Source organism: Rhineura floridana, chromosome 4 (assembly GCF_030035675.1).
Source record: "Rhineura floridana isolate rRhiFlo1 chromosome 4, rRhiFlo1.hap2, whole genome shotgun sequence".
Classification (NCBI taxonomy): domain Eukaryota; kingdom Metazoa; phylum Chordata; class Lepidosauria; order Squamata; family Rhineuridae; genus Rhineura; species Rhineura floridana.
The window spans coordinates 118358323-118375788 of NC_084483.1; the positions used below are offsets into that span (position 1 = coordinate 118358323).

Here is a 17466-nt window from a genome sequence, read left to right on the forward strand (position 1 = left end):
GTTTACATAGCTCACACGCGTTTTGGGATCTAGTCTTCTGAACAAGCAGAACTGAAACCCTTTAAATCTTTAATAGAGCTTTAAACTGCAAACTCTTAAACAGAAAATTAATCTCTAATAGGATATTATAGTATTGTTAATCAGATGCTTTAAGTTTAAGCCCTTGCAGTGCTATTCGCTTCTGACTGAGGGGGTCCATCACCTCTCACGGCAATCATCCTGCAAGTCTTGACTACTTTGTCAGGGTGGGGGAGATGTGAATGCTTTCCCTATGTGTGGAGTTCTGTCCATGCAGAAATATACCTGTCTCAAGTCATTTTTATACATTAACACACAAATAATTGTGCTGGTATTATTTATAAAGTTGAATTTATTTTTCAGGATAAAGAGACACACAAATATTTAAGTATTTACATGTATATATACAAGAGAAACATCCAAGCAGGATTTGAAGAAAGGTAAAGGGATAACTGGCCATCTAGATATTTGCCCAGTGATGTAATGAAATGAGGGCATGATAAACAGCATTGTTTCAGCATATGAAGACCAGACTGGTTATAAGACTCAGTCACAGCCAATGCTTTTAAAATAATTAGATAAAATTTGGTTACTAAATATTGCAAACTGCAAATACTAGGGTAATCTTGCACAATTAGCAAAAATACATTTCACATCCATTGTCATAAAGTCCTAAAAGCTTTTTTAAAGGCAAGAAGTCAGTTAAAACAAAAGTTCAGTTCTTAAAACTAAAGCTCATTCCTTAAAACACATTTATTATACCCTCACTTTTAGTACTTAATCCCACTATCTGTCTACGTGTCCAAATGACAAGCTAGCTCACCATCCCCCACTCTAAAACTAACAGATAGTTTAAAATATTTGGTGAATATCCTTTTTAAAAGGGCAGACAGACATTTGGAAAAGCAAGTTCCATACATTGTTTTAAAAAATATATATAACCCATTGAAAAAGCTCCAAGGTAAGTTCTTATTTCTTCTCTTTTAAAAAATTCTTATCAGTCAGTACATTCACGTTCACTCTTCTTCTGGGCTTCCAAAGCAAGCTCTATGGCACAATTGCCACAGGCTGTTTCACACAGATTATAGCCTCCGTAGATTCTGTTTGCTTTTTTTGGTACCAGGAAGGGGTCCTAGTTTGAAGAATGGCTTCACAGACTTTCCACTTGTACAGTCCTTGGAACTATGGTAGCTGCATAAGCACTTAGTGCAAAAATCAAAACCACAGCCTTCACGGATGCATGTTGCCCTCTGCAGATGGGAATCATACTTTGCAGGGGAACCACAGCGACTGCAAACTTTCAGGCTTTCAGTATTTTTCAAGGTCTGAGCAACCTGTTGAGAAAAAAATCCCACATTTATTAATTTTTTAAAAAACATATCCCTGAATTGAAGCCCAATCAAACACAGACAGACCATGTTTTTCCAGCTTGCTTGCCTTTCTATAAAGAATGTAAGGTATCCTCTACTTGGAATTGCTAACATTCGAAGTGAAAGCACAGCCTGTTAAGCAGTTCACTATGATGCTCCCTTAATTTAGCCCCACAACATTTGCATAAAAGTAACGGATATTTAATATGGGACCACTGTATCTGAAATTATTCATAACATGGCATCACAAGAAGCCACTCACAATTAAAAGCATAGGTTACCTCAGAAAACTGTGCATGCCGGCTGTAGGAGGAAGAGCTCTGATTGTTTGCCTTGATTCTGGATGGTTTTTTAGAAGAGCTGTTTTGTGCAGTTGCTATTTTCTGAACATGAGTTAATGGTTCTCGGTGAAGAGCATATTCCCTTGTATCAGCCTGTTTGGAGGCCTTTGCATTGTTATTCTGCAAAGAAAATATATTTTTTATTAAGAATTTTTATTTTGCACATAAAAATAAAATTATTTTGCACATTTGCTCCTATGCTTTAAAATGTTATTTATCTGTTAGCATACACACTCAGGACATATGTATCATGCACATAGAATCATAGAATAGTAGAGTTGGAAGGGATCTATAAGGCCATCAAGTCCAACCCCCTGCTCAATGCAGGAATCCAAATCAAAGCATTCCCGACAGATGGCTGTCCAGCTGCCTCTTGAAGGCCTCCAGTGTTGGAGAGCCCACTACCTCTCTTTTTCTCTTATCCACTTTTTTCACTGTCCAACTTTCACATTCACACATAGAGATTGGGAATACCATGGTCTGAATGATCCTGACTTTAGTGTTCAGTGATACATCTTTGCATTTGAGGACCTTTTCTAGTTCTCTCATAGCTGCCCTCCCCAGTCCTAGCCGCCTTCTGATTTCTTGACTATTGTCTCCATTTTGGTTAATGACTGTGCCAAGGTATTGATAATCCTTGACAAGTTCAATGTCCTCATTGTCAACTGTAAAGTTACATAACGTCTTTTTGACGTTCAGCTGTAGTCCTGCTTTTGTGCTTTCCTCTTTAACTTTCATCAGCATTCGTTTCAAATCATTACTGGTTTCTGCTAAGAGTATGGTATCATCTGCATATCTTACATTATTGATATTTCTCCCTCCAATTTTCACACCTCCTTCATCTTGGTCCAATCCCGCTTTCCATATATGTTCCGCGTACAGATTAAACAAATAGGGTGATAAAATACACCCCTGTCTCACACCCTTTCCGATTGGGAACCAATTGGTTTCTCCATATTGTCTCCTTACAGTAGCCTCTTGTTCAGAGTACAGTAGGGCCCCGCTTTGCGGCACTCCACTGATACAGCGGTTGTCAACTGCAGAAAGGCCCCGCTCCTACGGTGCTTGTTCCACTTTTACTGTGTTTTTCGGGTGCCATTTTAGACAATGTTAGTCAATGTGTTCCGCTTTATGGCGGCGGTCCATAACAGAACCTGCCATATGAGCGGGGCCCTACTGTATAGGTTGCGCATCAGGACAATCAGATGCTGTGGCACCCCCATTTCTTTTAAAGCATTCCATAGTTTTTCATGATCTACACGATCAAAGGCTTTGCTGTAATCTTTTCACAAATCTCAGTGCAAGAACAAGAGAAGTTCCAGCGGCAAAGGAAGAAGTGTGGGCTACATATTAAAACTGTGAGCAATGCAAGCTTGCACACACTTCACACAGAGTTAGAGTTGTGAATTTATAAGTTTTCCCAAAAAAGATTAAGAAGGTTGTGTAAGGAAATTTCAAGCAATCCACTGAGAAAGCAGGGCATGATATATTAATTGCATAGAAGCAAAACAAATGATGGTCTTGGGCAGGAGTCGTAAGTTAAAAAGCAGGAAGGAGACAAGACCAAATTACATCTTGAAAAGAAAGTTTGTAAGAGAAAATGGAGGAGGCCATCTATTGAGGTCATAGACTGTGGACTTCAGTATCAGAAAAAAATGTTACTGTTGTGTACAAAGTATTAAGAGGTAAATTTTCCTAGCAATAGAGAAAGCATCCAGAAATACATCAGTCGTCAAAGAAAGAGAAAACAACATCTCCCCTCCCCAAATTCTAGCAATAATGTGCTGAGAGATGTACCAAGATTTGCCAATTATATGATTTTTTGGCTGAGCAGGCAAGGCAGAAAGGCTATATAACACAGCAGCAACTTGAATGGTGAAAACTGATAGAGTGAACCAAGGGAGGTTTAGGTGCCAAAGATGAAGTCACAAGATTCAATTTAGAGCAGAGGTAGTCCTGCAGAAGTTGCTGGACTACAACTTCCATCAACCCTGACCACTGGCCATGCTGACTAGGTCTGATGGGAACTGGAGTCCAACATCATCTGGAGGTGCCACATTAGCTACCTATGATTTAGAGAATACGAGAAGTTTTATTAACAGGTCTCATCATTATTAGTGGGGACTAGAAACTGCTCCTGGTATTTGATTAGCAACATATCTCCAAAATGAGTCTAACTCTTTTAAAATAGTCATAGGAAAAGTTGTGGAGTAACTTTAATTAGCTATTTGAATTTGCTACAGAATCAATAGTACAGAAACTGCTTTTGTATGAGCTTTGTCATACTTTGAATTAAAACAAGGGAATGAAAGGAGCTATAGCTATGTCTGAAGCTATCCATTTCTGTTATGTTTGAACCAGGAACTATGGTTAATTAATAGCTTCAAAAACAAACAAACAAGCACAGGATCTGGAAGCCAACTTAAACAATAGTTTCAGATTTTGGCTTGTTTGGAAACCATTAATTGTAGTTTCTTCAGTTTTGGACATAACAGGAAGTTATGGTTAACTGTGGCCTTTTTGCTTGTTAGTTTGTACACAGGGGTTGTGTATGTCTGCCTGAAGCTTGGGCATGACTCAGCTTATCAAAAGAAGATATGATTGTGTGAATGTGGCCAGCGGCTCTCACCACTGGCAATACAGTGTGTAGATTCCTGACTTGCTTCATTGCTTGCACAGAGGAGGAAAGCAGTTGCACACAACTGCCTGAAGCTTGTGCACATTATGTGGAGATTTAAGCAGTAGTCACTCTCTACCGAAATATGCCCACACCTCAAATACTTTGCAGACAACTGAATGGATGGGTAGGATCAGTTTCTGACTTTCCCAACAAACCTAGCCAAAACTTGTAGACCTGAGAAAGTTTCCCTTACAGCAGGGGTGGGGAACCTTTTTCAGCCCAAGGATCACATGCCCTTCTGGCCAATCTTCTAAAAGCCGCATGCCAGTTGTGGGCGGGGGCAGAGACAAAAGTGGGCAAAGCAACGAATGTACATTTTACTTTTGTACAGTAGGCTAGTTTCTACATACATGCCCCTCTGTCCTTCATTCAGACAAGCAATCAACATTATCAGAGTTCAAGGATGCATTTCACCCAGGCAAAACATTCAAGGTATGAAGCAGAGGGGTCTGGCCTGGGGAGTTCAGAGGTCCAGATAACAGAGACTGGGGGGGGGGCACATTTGAAGTTCTGCACAGCTTGTATTATAGATCAGAAGTTTGCAAACATAGTTCCTAGATAAATTATAGGTACTTCAATAATAAAAATAGGATATAGAAGGGGGGATTACAGAAACTTACCAAAGTCAATTTTAGTGCTTTGTTGTACATCTGGAAAGCCCACTTGTCATCCTGCAGAATTTTCTTCCATGTTGTGCTCACTTTAGCCACACTGTTGTGAAAAAAATATCCTAAATTATATTCAGAAAATAAGATCAAATCTCATTGCTTTACAAAGTACACAATGTCACCTACATATATTTTCAGGGGACTATTTATATACCATTTCATTGTTCTAAAATAATGCAGAGGTGTGTGTTCTCTCTCCCCCACCCCCCATTTAGGACTTGCCTCCTTAAAAGATAAAGAATATGCATATTTCAGAAGTATCCACTATGTGCTTAGCACAACATAAAGTTAAACAGGTTCCTATCCTATTCTAAAATTGTTTTGGTTGAAATAAAGGAAAACAGAAAAAGCTACATGGGTTCTAACATCTAGGATTATAAAATTTCTTTTCCCATCAATGCCTTCAGAAATGAAATAAAATGGATGTAATCCAATGCCATGCAAGCAGACTTCCCTTCCTTGGCTCCCCTCCAAAACTTTTCCAGAAGGTCCCAACCCCCCAGGACACATTTCGGTTGTCAGGGGAAATCCTGTTGCGTAAGGATAAGTCTGTTCTACTGGTGGACTGTCACTGCTGGATGTCACCCAATGAAGGTCATTCTAATGTATTAACATTTATTGCTAGAACACTGAACAGGAAAAAAGAATGCTTGCAGTTCAGTACATGGGTGTGCAAGCCGTTGTGTAAGCTATGTCTTTATGCAGTATTGTTACATGAGGAACTCTAGTGTATTGCACAGGGGAAAATGACTTGACCTAAACCCTTCATAGGTAATACAGCTTAATGTGTATTTATTTTTTCAAGACAAACACAACCTTAAATTAACTCACTTTATCAAGTCCATATAACTGAGATGTCTTAAGATACTTGCTAATAGATGACTGAACTTCCCATGGAATAGTTCACCAAGAATGTCCATTCTATCTAGTCCCATTTTTTTGCCAATTAGATTAATAAACCCCATGCTTTGCTTGGAAACCATCTTATCTAAGACAAGAGCCCATGTCTTTGGATTTCTTCTGCTAGTTTTTTTCAAAGTTGAGCAGACAAGTTCTTCAAAATGGAGGACTGGAAGCAAATTCTTTCTTTGACTAAGACTGCGATTTGGTGTATCACTTATGTTTCCTGCCAGTAGCATACTATTGTCATTGTCTGTGGGCTCGTGCTGACTGGCCAACAAAGAGGAGTATCCACTGTCTTCCTTTCCATTGTCCATTTCACTAGCATTCCCAACATGCCTCCACAATATTTGTTGGTTTTCTTTGTTATTATGTAGAGGTTTTCCTTCACTTTTGATGTCAACACTCTTGGGGCTTCCATAGTGCTGGTCACTATACAATAGCTTCTGATACTCTTTAGTGCAGTCTTTACAAAACTCCTTATTATAATTAGCAATACAGAGCTCTTCTGATCTTTTTTCTGTTCCAGATGGTTTTAACGGTGAAAGTCCACAGTGAACAGTGTAACAATTAAAATCACGTTTCATTTTCAGAGTAGTTAGCTATTAAATATTTTCAGATTTGTATCCTAAAACAAAAACAAAGACAAGGTATTAGCCTCAAATTGCCAAAGACGACAAGGTACTGCTCATCAAAATTTTAATTATTTTGTTTGTTTTTTGTAAACCACCCTGGAAGCATTGTTGAAGGGCGGTATGTATGTCCTTTAAAACAAATAAATAAAACTATTTACAAAATATATATTGTAAGACATTTACCTTCAGATAAAATGAGGATAAACTGCCAAACTAAATATTCTTTTCTTTGCATAGACAATGCTATATCGGAATATTTTCACAAAGCCAATTTAGAAAGCTACAAAACAACAGTATATATGGCAGACTGATCAGCTTAGATGATCATGAATTACATTTTAAAAATCATGATCAATTGTGGGCCATTTCTAGCTGGGTCCTGTGGAAAGAACAGTACTGCTTTCTCAAAGGTTACTAGGGGGCTTTCTTTCATCCAAGAATGCTGCTAGAAAACATTAGGTAAAAAAGCCTTGCTCCGAGGCAAAGCAGCAAGGGAACCTTGCGGCGGCCAATAAAAATACAGCTAAGTTTCATTAAAAAAGATTACTAGTCCTTTTCTCAAGCACCATACTCAACATTGAGCTAGCTCATAATTTGAAGGGGGGAATCTAGGTGCTGTTTTAGGCAAACAGCAGAGGGATTATATCCTGAAAAGCAGGACAATATGGATTTGTACGCAACACACTTTTATTTTGGCTTTATATTTTGGAGAGAAATGTTCCATATTCTAAAGCCTACATCTTTAAGAAGCATTTGTATATTCCTCAGACAGGACAAAGACCAGAAGTGGCCTACACCAATGGTCCTCAAACTGAGGTCCGTGGACCACCAGTGGTTCACAAGCTTCATTCAGGTGGTCTGTGGCATGTCCATATTAAATATTCATATTGATTTTTAATTGTATTTTTATTGCTTCTTTTTTCTCATGTTGTATTTTAGTGTATTACAATTTGAATTCTATGGAATACAAATTACAATAAAGTAAAATATAAGAAATAAAAGAAGCAATAAATATGCAATTTAAACCATTTTGCATCTAGCACAGCATGTTAACAATCATATGACATCTAAGCACAACACATTACAACAGGCAGAAAAAAATCATTAAGAGGTCTGCCAAGACCATCAGCAATTTTCAAATGGTCCCTGGGAGTAAAAGTTTGGGAACCTACACTATGTATACATCTCACATTGCTGCCCCCAAAGGAATAAAGAGATTTCTTAAAATAAGGCGAGCAGAAGCTTCTGCACATCTCGCCCCATTCCTAAACGGTAGTAGATCTAGAGGACAAATCTCCTGTTATTCACAACCCGTCCCCATATTTGACCTGCAAGCCTGAGGGGTGGGGAAAGGTGAGCGGGAGATGGGAGAATGGACAAGGGGAAGCCCGCGCTTGCCAGTTTATTCTGAGGCCACTTCGTTAATAAAAGTTATTTATTTCTCTAGGGCAGTAGATATTAAATCCCCCCCACAAAAACCCAAGGACCCCATGGCTCGAGCTCGCGCCTAATGGCTACTCCCAACCTCGGCGCGCTCGATGAAAGCAGCGAGGTAGCCACAGACCAGCCCGCCCCTTCAGAAATGGTGCCCTAGAGAGAAGGCCGCCAGATAGACTAGTAAAGTAAAAGCCCAGGTGGTGGACGATCGGGAGTGGGTATTTTTGTTCAGTTTTTCCACGAGCTTTCCTCTCCACACCCCACGTGCGCTATAAGACAGCATTTGGGGAAAGGGGGCTGAGGCGGGCTTGTGGGCCCCCCTTTCATTATAATGAGCCTCTCAGTCCTCTACGGCTTCGACAAATCGACACGAGGAAGGAGAGGATCACTTTCTGCGCTTTAAAAGAGCTGCCCCGGTCACTACGCGGGAGACATAGGGCTTCTCCCGCCGGCGGGACGTGTTTCCAGCGTCAGTATCCCACTATTGGGTTCTTTTTTTGGGGGGGTGAAGAAGGGCTAGGTTTCGATCCCTTCCTCTTTATGCCATTACGTCCCCTTATCCTATTCCTATCTCGCGTCCCTGGGGGAATCCAATCCTCACCGCACCCCTAACCCGGGAGAACACCACACGCTTTGTAGGCACCTATTTTCCCTTTCATCCTTCCCTTTCCTTATATCCTCTCCCAGTACCTGGAACGGACGAGTCGCTGGCTAGAGCTGCCCTTTTAATTCTTTTTCCCCTAACGTGGCTCTCCTTGGTATCTTTTTCTCAGCACGGGCAGCTTCTGCCTACTCTGGGCGGAATTTCTTTACCGGGTACTTTTAAAAACTTTGAATCTGGTATCCAAAACCAAAGAGCCAATTGGGAGGACCTGTTAAAGCCTAGCATCCAATGAAAAGGAAGAAAGAGGCGGCGGCCAATGCCCGCCCGCGAGAGGTGGATCCGCCGTTGGGGGTGGTTTTTCCTCCTCTCTCTCTCTCAGCTGCCAAGAGGCTTAAAGGCTAGGAGCGCGAGCTTGGGACGAAAGGGACGAGGTGCGTGGGGAAAGCGTGCTCACCCAGCGCGCGCGCGCGCGCGCTCTCTCTCTCGTTTAAACGTGGGGGAATACGTGTCAGAGCGCGGGAGAGGCTGTGGCGGCTGCCTACGATTACCAAAGAACTCGCGCTTTCTTTACCAGAGACGTTCTATTGGACGGGGCCTCTTGTTGTCTCGCGCCCAGCCCAGGCTGCTGCGTGTTCAGGAGACATTAGTGCCGGCTATGGAGAACGTGCTCTCCCTCTCTTTGGACTTCCTTGGACTAGTAAGTTCCCCGGACGGGGAAGGGAGATGATGACACGCATACACTCTACAACTGCCTGACCACCTCTTTGCTAGGCTATGGCAATCTCTCGCTTTTCACGCCGCCCTTATTGCAGTTTCTATGTGTTAGATATAGGAAACTGCTATAATAAAGCCCCATAGTTGAAACCCTGCTGTTGAAAACAAAAACCAAAGCTGAATCCTACCACTGAATTAGGCTGTGGCTTTTAAGTCCAAGTAAGTTTACGATTAAAACCACAGCTCTCAGAAATATCTCCATCCTTAAAATGCAGGCACATAAGAGCAATAAATCTTAACTCTCTTATATGAAATCACATGAACTTTCCTGTAAACATGAGGTAGGAATAGACCACTGACCCATATTACCATTCCCTCCCCAGAAACATCAATTACAAGAGCAGCATGGCAGTGCATGAGGGGCACTGGTACAATCCTGAACAGTACATAACAAGAAAATAAGCAATAATTGTGATAGCTATACTTTTCCATCCAAGTCTAGAAGCAGCATTCTTAAAAAAATTGTATTACCTTGTTAACAGAGGTTCAAAACCACCGGTTCATTCTATAAATACTGCATTAGATACTTAGCAATGAGTAAAGGAGTGCATTTACCTTCATGACTCTGAAGTGTTCATGCAGATCTTTACACCTAAATAGCACACATCAACATGCTACCCATGTCTCCAGCATTCCAGCAACAAAGCTATTAATTTTGCGGTTTAAAATTAAAATCAGTGTAATACTTTGTTGCTTTGAACAAAGCAAACAGGAAAAAATGTACCGTACTACAAACAAGAATATTGCCCCTCACATAAGACCAGCTGCTATATGGGGAAAGGTTATTATACTAATATAATAATTACTAGAGCATGGCTAGCACAGATCCTTCTGCCACAAACTTTTGTATCAAATGAATACATTATTTTCCTTCTATCCATAAAAATAAACATATGTATGATTTTGAATAAAGTACTTTACTTACAGAGTTTCTATGCATGCCTTACTTTCTTGTAAGTCCCACTGAGTTAAATAGGACTTACTAACAAGTAAAAGGGGTTGAGGTCCACTCAGCCTTCCATCCATCCGTGGTCGGTAAAATGAGTACCCGGCATATGCTGGGAGGTAAAGAAAGGCCAGGGAAGGAACTGGCAGTCCCACCCCATATATACGGTCTGCCTTGTAAACGTCGCAAGACGTCACCCTAAGAGTCGGAAACGACTCGCACTACAAGTGCGGGGACACCTTTACCTTTAACAAGTAAATGCATATGATTGCATCCCAAGACTGTAATCATAAACAGTTACAGGAGAATAGGTTCTACTGTATTCAGTGGAACTTGCTTCTGGGTAATCATGTTTAGGATTACACTGTAAATATGCAGGATGCTCTTAGAGATTAGTCACAGGAAAAATATTGACAGGCTGTTTAAATGTTTTATTATTGCCTAGGTATCTTTTCAATAATATACAAGCTAATATTCAAACAAAGACCAATAAACATACTCAGCAAATCTTTAACAGCAAATCAGCAGATTAAATAAAGTGAATACCACACAGTTGTTTTTCAATAGTCACATGTTCTTCATATTAGTTAAATAAGTTATGGATTTAAGCAGTTTGCAAACACTTGTACCTAGCACAAAGTTGTGCTTTTGTGATATGCACACTGTCCTCAATGAAATTCATATCACTATGAATGTATTGCTTGCAGAGATGTTAAAAGGGTGCTGAATGGAAGGAGCCCCAAGATCAAGATTGTGAAATAATATTGGAAAGGAAACAACCACTGTGCAGCCAGCTCAGGATCTGGTGACCTTTGAGGAGATGGCTTTGCGTCTCATTGAAGAGGAATGCGACCTACTGGATCCAGACCAGAGAGCTCTTACAAGGAAGTCCTGGCGGAGATTCACAAGATGATAACCTCTCTGGTACAACTGAGATGGAAACCTAACCACATCTCCGGGCTAGAAAGAGATGGAGAAGATGTCTTCATCCATGGCTTTGTAGTGGAGATATCCACAGGAGATGTCTGGGGGATCACAGCTAAAGGGGAACCATCAGAAGTGTTACTGGAAAGAACTGAGGAGCAGAAGGAGTAATGGAAATTGGGGAGTCAAGATAGAGCAGAGACATAAGGGAAGATGAAAGTAGAAGCTGGGGGATGAATCCAGTCCGCCTCAGTATGGTGAAAATAAAATTAAAGGTAGTACTCATCACCCAAAGGAAACAAGAATGTCTTCTGAGTGCAGTAAAATCTTAAGTTGCCAAAAAAGCCTTGAATACACATATGAGAGAGAAACCATATAAGTGCTTGGAGTGTGGAAAGAGCTTCAGTCAGAATAAAAATCTTCAGGCACATCAAAGGATCCATACAAGGGAAAAGCTATATAAATGCTTTTGATGTGGAAGATGATGTTGGGTTGAAGATATTTTTAGTGCATTGTTGCATGTTTTCCTCCCTGGGCTCCTTCTGGGAAGAAGGGTGGGAAATAAATGTAATAAATGAATAATATAATATAGCATGAAAGTGGTTTTCACTGCAGAAAGGGTTTCTTACCTTTTGGGTCATTCAGACAGAAATGAGTGCCTTAAATCAAGTCATTTTAAATTGCTCTCAGATAATAGGGTAACATTTTAATTTATGGAACTCAGCCATTCTTATACCCCTGATTTTATTGCAGCCTGTGATCAAACAATCAAGATTACCACTTTATATCCATCATCTCATGTTCTTCTAAGTCTTAAAATGACACCTTCCATCATAATTTTGTTATCCCCTTGTGTGAAATTATCACTACTGACAGGGTTTTCTTAATGCCTTTTTAAAGCAAACAAATCCTGATGTGTAGGTGCTTTCCTTGAAATAGCAAGGCAGATGCTTCAACATGCCTCTTTCAAACATGTATACAACAGTTAGATGTAGGCTGGAAAAGGAATTGGGAGTAACCTTCAGGACAGCTTTTCATGTTTTTTTGCAAGGATTCAGAAGAGAAAAGTCTTATCGCTCAAACAGCATGGTTAAAGGGAAGGAGAAAGAGCATGCTGCCCCAACAGAAAAACATCAGGACTCCACCCTGTATTTGATATAATTATGTCAAGAGATAGGATTAGCTATCTTCAAGGCTAGGAAGCATGGTCTTTTGGAATCAGTTGCACATTTACTGGATTTGATTGTTGCAAATTGCTTCAGGGCAGCACTGCAAGGAAGGCAGCACAACAGAGAAAGGGATAGTTTTGAACTCTTTTGCATTTGTGCTTTAAGCCATAGTTCCTGGCTCTGTTATAAATGAAAACAAACCACCTCTAGCAATTACCATGGATAGCAGAATCCTAGAGCTAAGGGAAGTAATCTCAGCAAGGCTTCCTTAGATCTTAAAGCATTTTTTTTTTTAAAAAAAGTCGTATTTCTTGCCAGACATCTTATATTCAAGAATGTACATGTAATAGGATAGATTGATTCTAGTGCATTCTGAAAAGGGTGAAATGCTAGATTTTTGTGCATCATTTTTATTTTAGCTTTTACATTACACAGAATATTACTAGCACTATATACTGCAAGATACTGAATTCTCATGTTAAAGAGTCTTCTGGAGAAGCTTTGTACTAGCAACTAGTCCACAGAAGCTCTTTGGATCTACTTTTCAAACCTCTAATGCTCTTGCATTTTGGACACTCTGTTCATAGGGATTCATGGCAAGTGATATTCAGAGGTGATTTACCGTTGCCTTCCTCTGAGTAACTTCTGATTCACTAGAAAAGACAATAATGCTGGGAAAAACAGAAGGGAGTAGAAAAAGAGGAAGACCAAACAAGATGAATTGATTCTATAAAGGAAGCCATAGACCTGAACTTACAAGATCTGAACAGGATGGTTCATGACAGATGCTCTTGGAGGTCACTGATTCATAGGGTCGCCATAAGTCGTAATTGACTTGAAGGCACATAACAACAACAATGCTCTTGCACATTTGGGACTCCCAAAACATTTAATTTCTATAGCCAGAAGGGTTTCACAACCAAAGGTCCTATTCACAGAGAGCTGCATGATTGAGACATGGGAGGTAATTGGTTCTTTAATTTTGTTCCACCCTGAATAATGTTGAAATGTAAAAGCTGTATGAAATGGATGTGCAAGGACCTTCAAAGCCCCCTCCTTCCCTATACTGCTGAAGTTAGATTCTTTAATGTGTAACTGCGATCGATCACTGCTGGGACAATTCCAAAGAACATCTGACTTTATAGGTAAATCACTGGATCAGAATTTCGTAACTTGGAAAAACAGTGAGTTGGTCACAAGACCATAGAAAGCTGGCTTCCCCCAGGCACCTGGTTGGCCGCTGTGAGAACAGGATGCTGGACTAGATGGGCCACTGGCCTGATCCAGCAGGCTCTTCTTATGTTCTTATGCCTCATACTAAATCACACCATTGGTCAATGTAGCCCAATATTGTCTACTCTGACTGGCAGCAGCCATTCAGGATGCCAGACGGGTCTCTCCCAGCCCTAACTGGAGATATCAGGGATTGAACCTGGGACCTTTTGCATGCAAGGTAGATGCTCTGCTACTGACATTTACTAATCATAAGATTACTTCAGCCTGACACATGTAGGAGACGATCTTGCTATAGGAATGTGTGCCCTTCTTAATTTTTTTTTAAAAAAAATACTTCAGGTAAATTCTTCTTTGTTAGCTTTCTACTGCAAGATTGCATATGGAAGAGTAAAATCAAGAGGTGGCATCCAACTAGTTACCAGGTAGTTATGTTAGCCCAAGGATTTCTATGGTTTCAGGGAACCCTAAGGACAGATTTAGAGTGGCACAGGGAAAGAGGGGGGAAGTTCCATTGCACAGCCAGATGTCCTAGGGGGATTACGATAAGAGAAAGTTGCCAGATGCCTATAGAAGGCTGGCCCTCGCTGGGTGTGAGACGGGGAGAGTAAATGTGCCCTGTGTGAAAAATATTGAGTGGATCTGATTGTTCCCAATTTTCTCAGAGGCCTACTAGGATAATTGGTTCAGATAGGTTTTGTTGGTGGGCTTTTGTTGGGTCCTATCAGGTGTTTAGGAGGAGTCTTAGTAAGGAAGAACATGGCACCACTCCGTCTTGGAGCTGGCTATGAGGGCCTGCACCTGGTGTTGGGCCAAGAATACAGTAAACTAGGGTTGCTGCTGGTGTACTGTCCACCCTGCTGCCTGGCAGCTTCTCTGACTGAGCTGGTGGAGGCTGTCTTGGCTGTGGTTTTGGAGGAGCCCGGAACGATAGTCCTGGGTGATTTTAATGTCCATGCTGAGGCTGCCTCTAGTGCTCCAGCTTGGGACTTCATGGCCTCCATAACGATCATGGGGCTCTCTCAAGTTGTCACAGGCCCGATGCATGCAGCAGGGTACACCCTTGACTTGGTTTTTGCTCCAGAAGGAGGAAGGGGTGGTCTGGAGATGGGGTGGTGGTGGATGTCATCCCATTGTCATGGTCAGCCCACTTCCTGGTGAAGTTTAGACTTATGGCTCCGATCCTTCCCTGTAGGAGTGATTGATCAGACTAAGATGGTCTGTCCCTGGACACTAATGGAATCCACTGGATTCCTGAATGCCCTGGGGGAAAACCAGTTGATAGAGCAGGTGACCCTGTTGAAACCCTTGTCATGCTGTGGAACAGAGAGGGGTGTCAGGTTTTAACACAGTTGCCCCCGAGCACCCTCTCCGGCATTGTGAAGCCCGGTTTGCACCTTGGTACACCAGTGACTTAAGGGCAAAGAAACAGGCTACACAGTGGCTAGAGTGCAAGTGGTGAAAGACATGCTGTGAGGCTGATTGGGCATGAGTAAAACATCATAACCATGCCTTCTGTTTGGCAAAGAAGGCCCACTTCTATTCCACCATCGCATCCTCAAGTAGCTGTTCAACTTCTTGGGAACAGTTTCAGTTGATGCGGCCTGATGACGTGGACAAGGTGCTTGCGATGATGTGGCCAGCAATGTGTCCTCTTGAACCTTGCCCTTCTTGGCTTATTAAAGCTTGCCAAGGGGGTTTGACCGAGTGGATCCAGGGTGTGGTCAATGCATCATTGCGGGAAGGAGTGGTTTCAGCTGCCCTGAGAGAGGCGGTGATTCGACCGCTCCTGAAAAAGCCTACTCTGGACCTATTGGTTTGCAACCCAGTTGCAAATACCCCCTTCTTAAGGAAGGCGATTGAGAGGGTTGTGGCACAGCAATTGCAAATACTCTCGGACCATTCCAGTATGGATTCAGGCCTGGATGGATGACTTTTATCAGGACAGGGGGAGTGTGACCCTGTTCTTACTTGATCTCATGGTGGCTTTTGATACCGTTGACCATGGTATCTTTCTGGGCCAACTTGGTGAGATGGGTATTGGAGGCACTGTTTTATAGTGGTTCAGATCCTACCTCCAGGGTCATTTTCAGAGAATAGTGTTGGGTGATTGTCTTTCGGCCCCCTGCCGGTTGCGCTGTGGGGTGTCACCTTGTCCCCCATGCTGTTTAACATCTCTGAAGTTCTTGGCAGCAGTCATCAGGAGATTTGGGGTGAGGTGTCAGCAGTACGCTGACAATACCCAGCTGTATTTCTCTGTAACATCTGAATTGGGAGAGGCTGTGCAAGCCCTTGACCGCTGCCTGGACTAGGTGGTGGGCTGGATGAGTGCCAATAAACTGTGTCTGAACCCTAGCAAGACAGAGATGCTGCGGGTTGGTGGTTCCTGAGTTCGGATTATTGGTCAGTTACCTGCTTTGGATGGGGTCATACTCCCTCTGGAATAGCAGGTCTGTAGTCTGGGGGTGCTCCTGGATCCAACTTTGTCGCTAGAGGCCCAGATGACCTCAGTGGCTAGGAGTGCCTTTTACCAGCTTTGGCTGGTAAGACAGCTGCGGCCGTTTCTGGACCAGGATAGCCTGACCACTGTTGTCCATGCAGTGGTAACTTCCAGGCTGGATTACTGTAATGAGCGCTCTGTATGGGGCTACCCCTGAGGTTTGTCCGGAAGCTGCAGCTGGTACAAAATGTGGTGGCGAGACTGCTCACTGGGGCAGGGTATCGCCAACATGTCACCCTGCTCCTGAAAGAATTACACTGGCTACCTATTAGCTACCGGGCTAAGTTCATGATTCTAGTTTTGGTGCACAAAGCCCTATACAGCATGGGACCAGGATACCTGAAAGACTGTCTTATCCCTTATACACTCAGTCACACTGTGCTCTGCAGGTGAGGGCCTCCTGCAGATACCATCTTATCAGGAGATGCGTTCCTCACAACACAGGAAACGGACAGTTAGCATAGCAGCACCTACCCTTCGGAATTCCCGCCCCTTAAATATTAAACAGGCACCATCTCTGTTATCTTTTTGGCGCCTACTGAAAACCTTCCTCTTTCAACAAGCCTTTTAAGTAGAGACCTTATTCTAGTTTGCATCTGTGTTGGAATTGCTTTTTAATATATTTAAACCTTTTTTTAAGGATGTTTTTAAAGCTTTTTAAAAATGTTTTTAAAGATGCTTCACTTTAATGTTTTTAATGGTTGTTTTCTTTAAATATATTTTAAAGCCTGTTTTTATGATGTTTTAAAGTGTTTTTAGTGCTTTTGTTTGCCACCCTGGGCTCCTACTGCGAGTAAGGGTGAGATATAAATCTAATAAATAAATAAATAACTGGACTGGATATTCTTATGTTTCAAGCTAGGCAAATCTGTAATAGTGTGGAATATTAACTATATCTGTAATGATATTTCTGAGAACCTTAACATGCAAGTATTGCAGTTTCTATACCACCATTATCACTGCTTGACCAATTTGAGTAAGAGGACCCAAATCTGAAATACCACTTTAATATTAGGTGAAATAACTATTTTAATGTTGGGTGAAATTGTGTGAACATAACTATCAACATCTCAACCAGATTTAGGAGCTGGGTTTGCACACCGTGCTAAACTAATCCATGGCTAATCCAGTCTTCCGGAGAGGAAAAAAAAAAGGGGGGGGAGAAACCCCAAAGACGCCAAAAAGGATATTTGTAAAATGTTTCCAAAACAGTTTATTAAAATGACAAGCCCAATGTGTTTTGGCCACGTTATATTTCGGCCTTTGT

The 17466-nt window shown here is 41.7% G+C and overlaps 2 protein-coding genes and 1 long non-coding RNA gene across 4 annotated transcripts in view; 1 reads left to right on the forward strand and 2 right to left on the reverse strand.

The window, feature by feature from the left end:
- Window positions 1–350: 350 nt before the first annotated feature.
- On the reverse strand, window positions 351–6564 carry FBXO5 (F-box protein 5). The gene is made up of 4 exons (XM_061624169.1): window positions 5909–6564; window positions 5030–5120; window positions 1670–1849; window positions 351–1352 (listed from the first exon to the last, which is right to left on the reverse strand). The coding sequence occupies exons 1-4, from the start codon at window positions 6562–6564 to the stop codon at window positions 1101–1103; spliced, it is 1179 nt and encodes a 392-aa protein (XP_061480153.1). The 3' UTR covers window positions 351–1100.
- The window catches only part of MTRF1L (mitochondrial translation release factor 1 like), a 28179-nt gene continuing 17231 nt past the window's right edge, over window positions 6519–17466 (reverse strand). Inside the window, exon 8 of one of the 2 annotated variants that reach the window (XM_061624166.1) lies at window positions 6519–6605. The gene's annotated coding sequence lies outside the window, so the exon portion shown is untranslated. Of the gene's footprint in view, window positions 6606–10822; window positions 11413–17466 lie in introns of those variants that run through there. The other variant, XM_061624168.1, reaches the window with a different exon arrangement.
- Window positions 8900–11888, forward strand: LOC133383449 (uncharacterized). The gene is made up of 2 exons (XR_009762292.1): window positions 8900–9350; window positions 11081–11888. It is a non-coding gene; the product is annotated as an uncharacterized LOC133383449 (long non-coding RNA).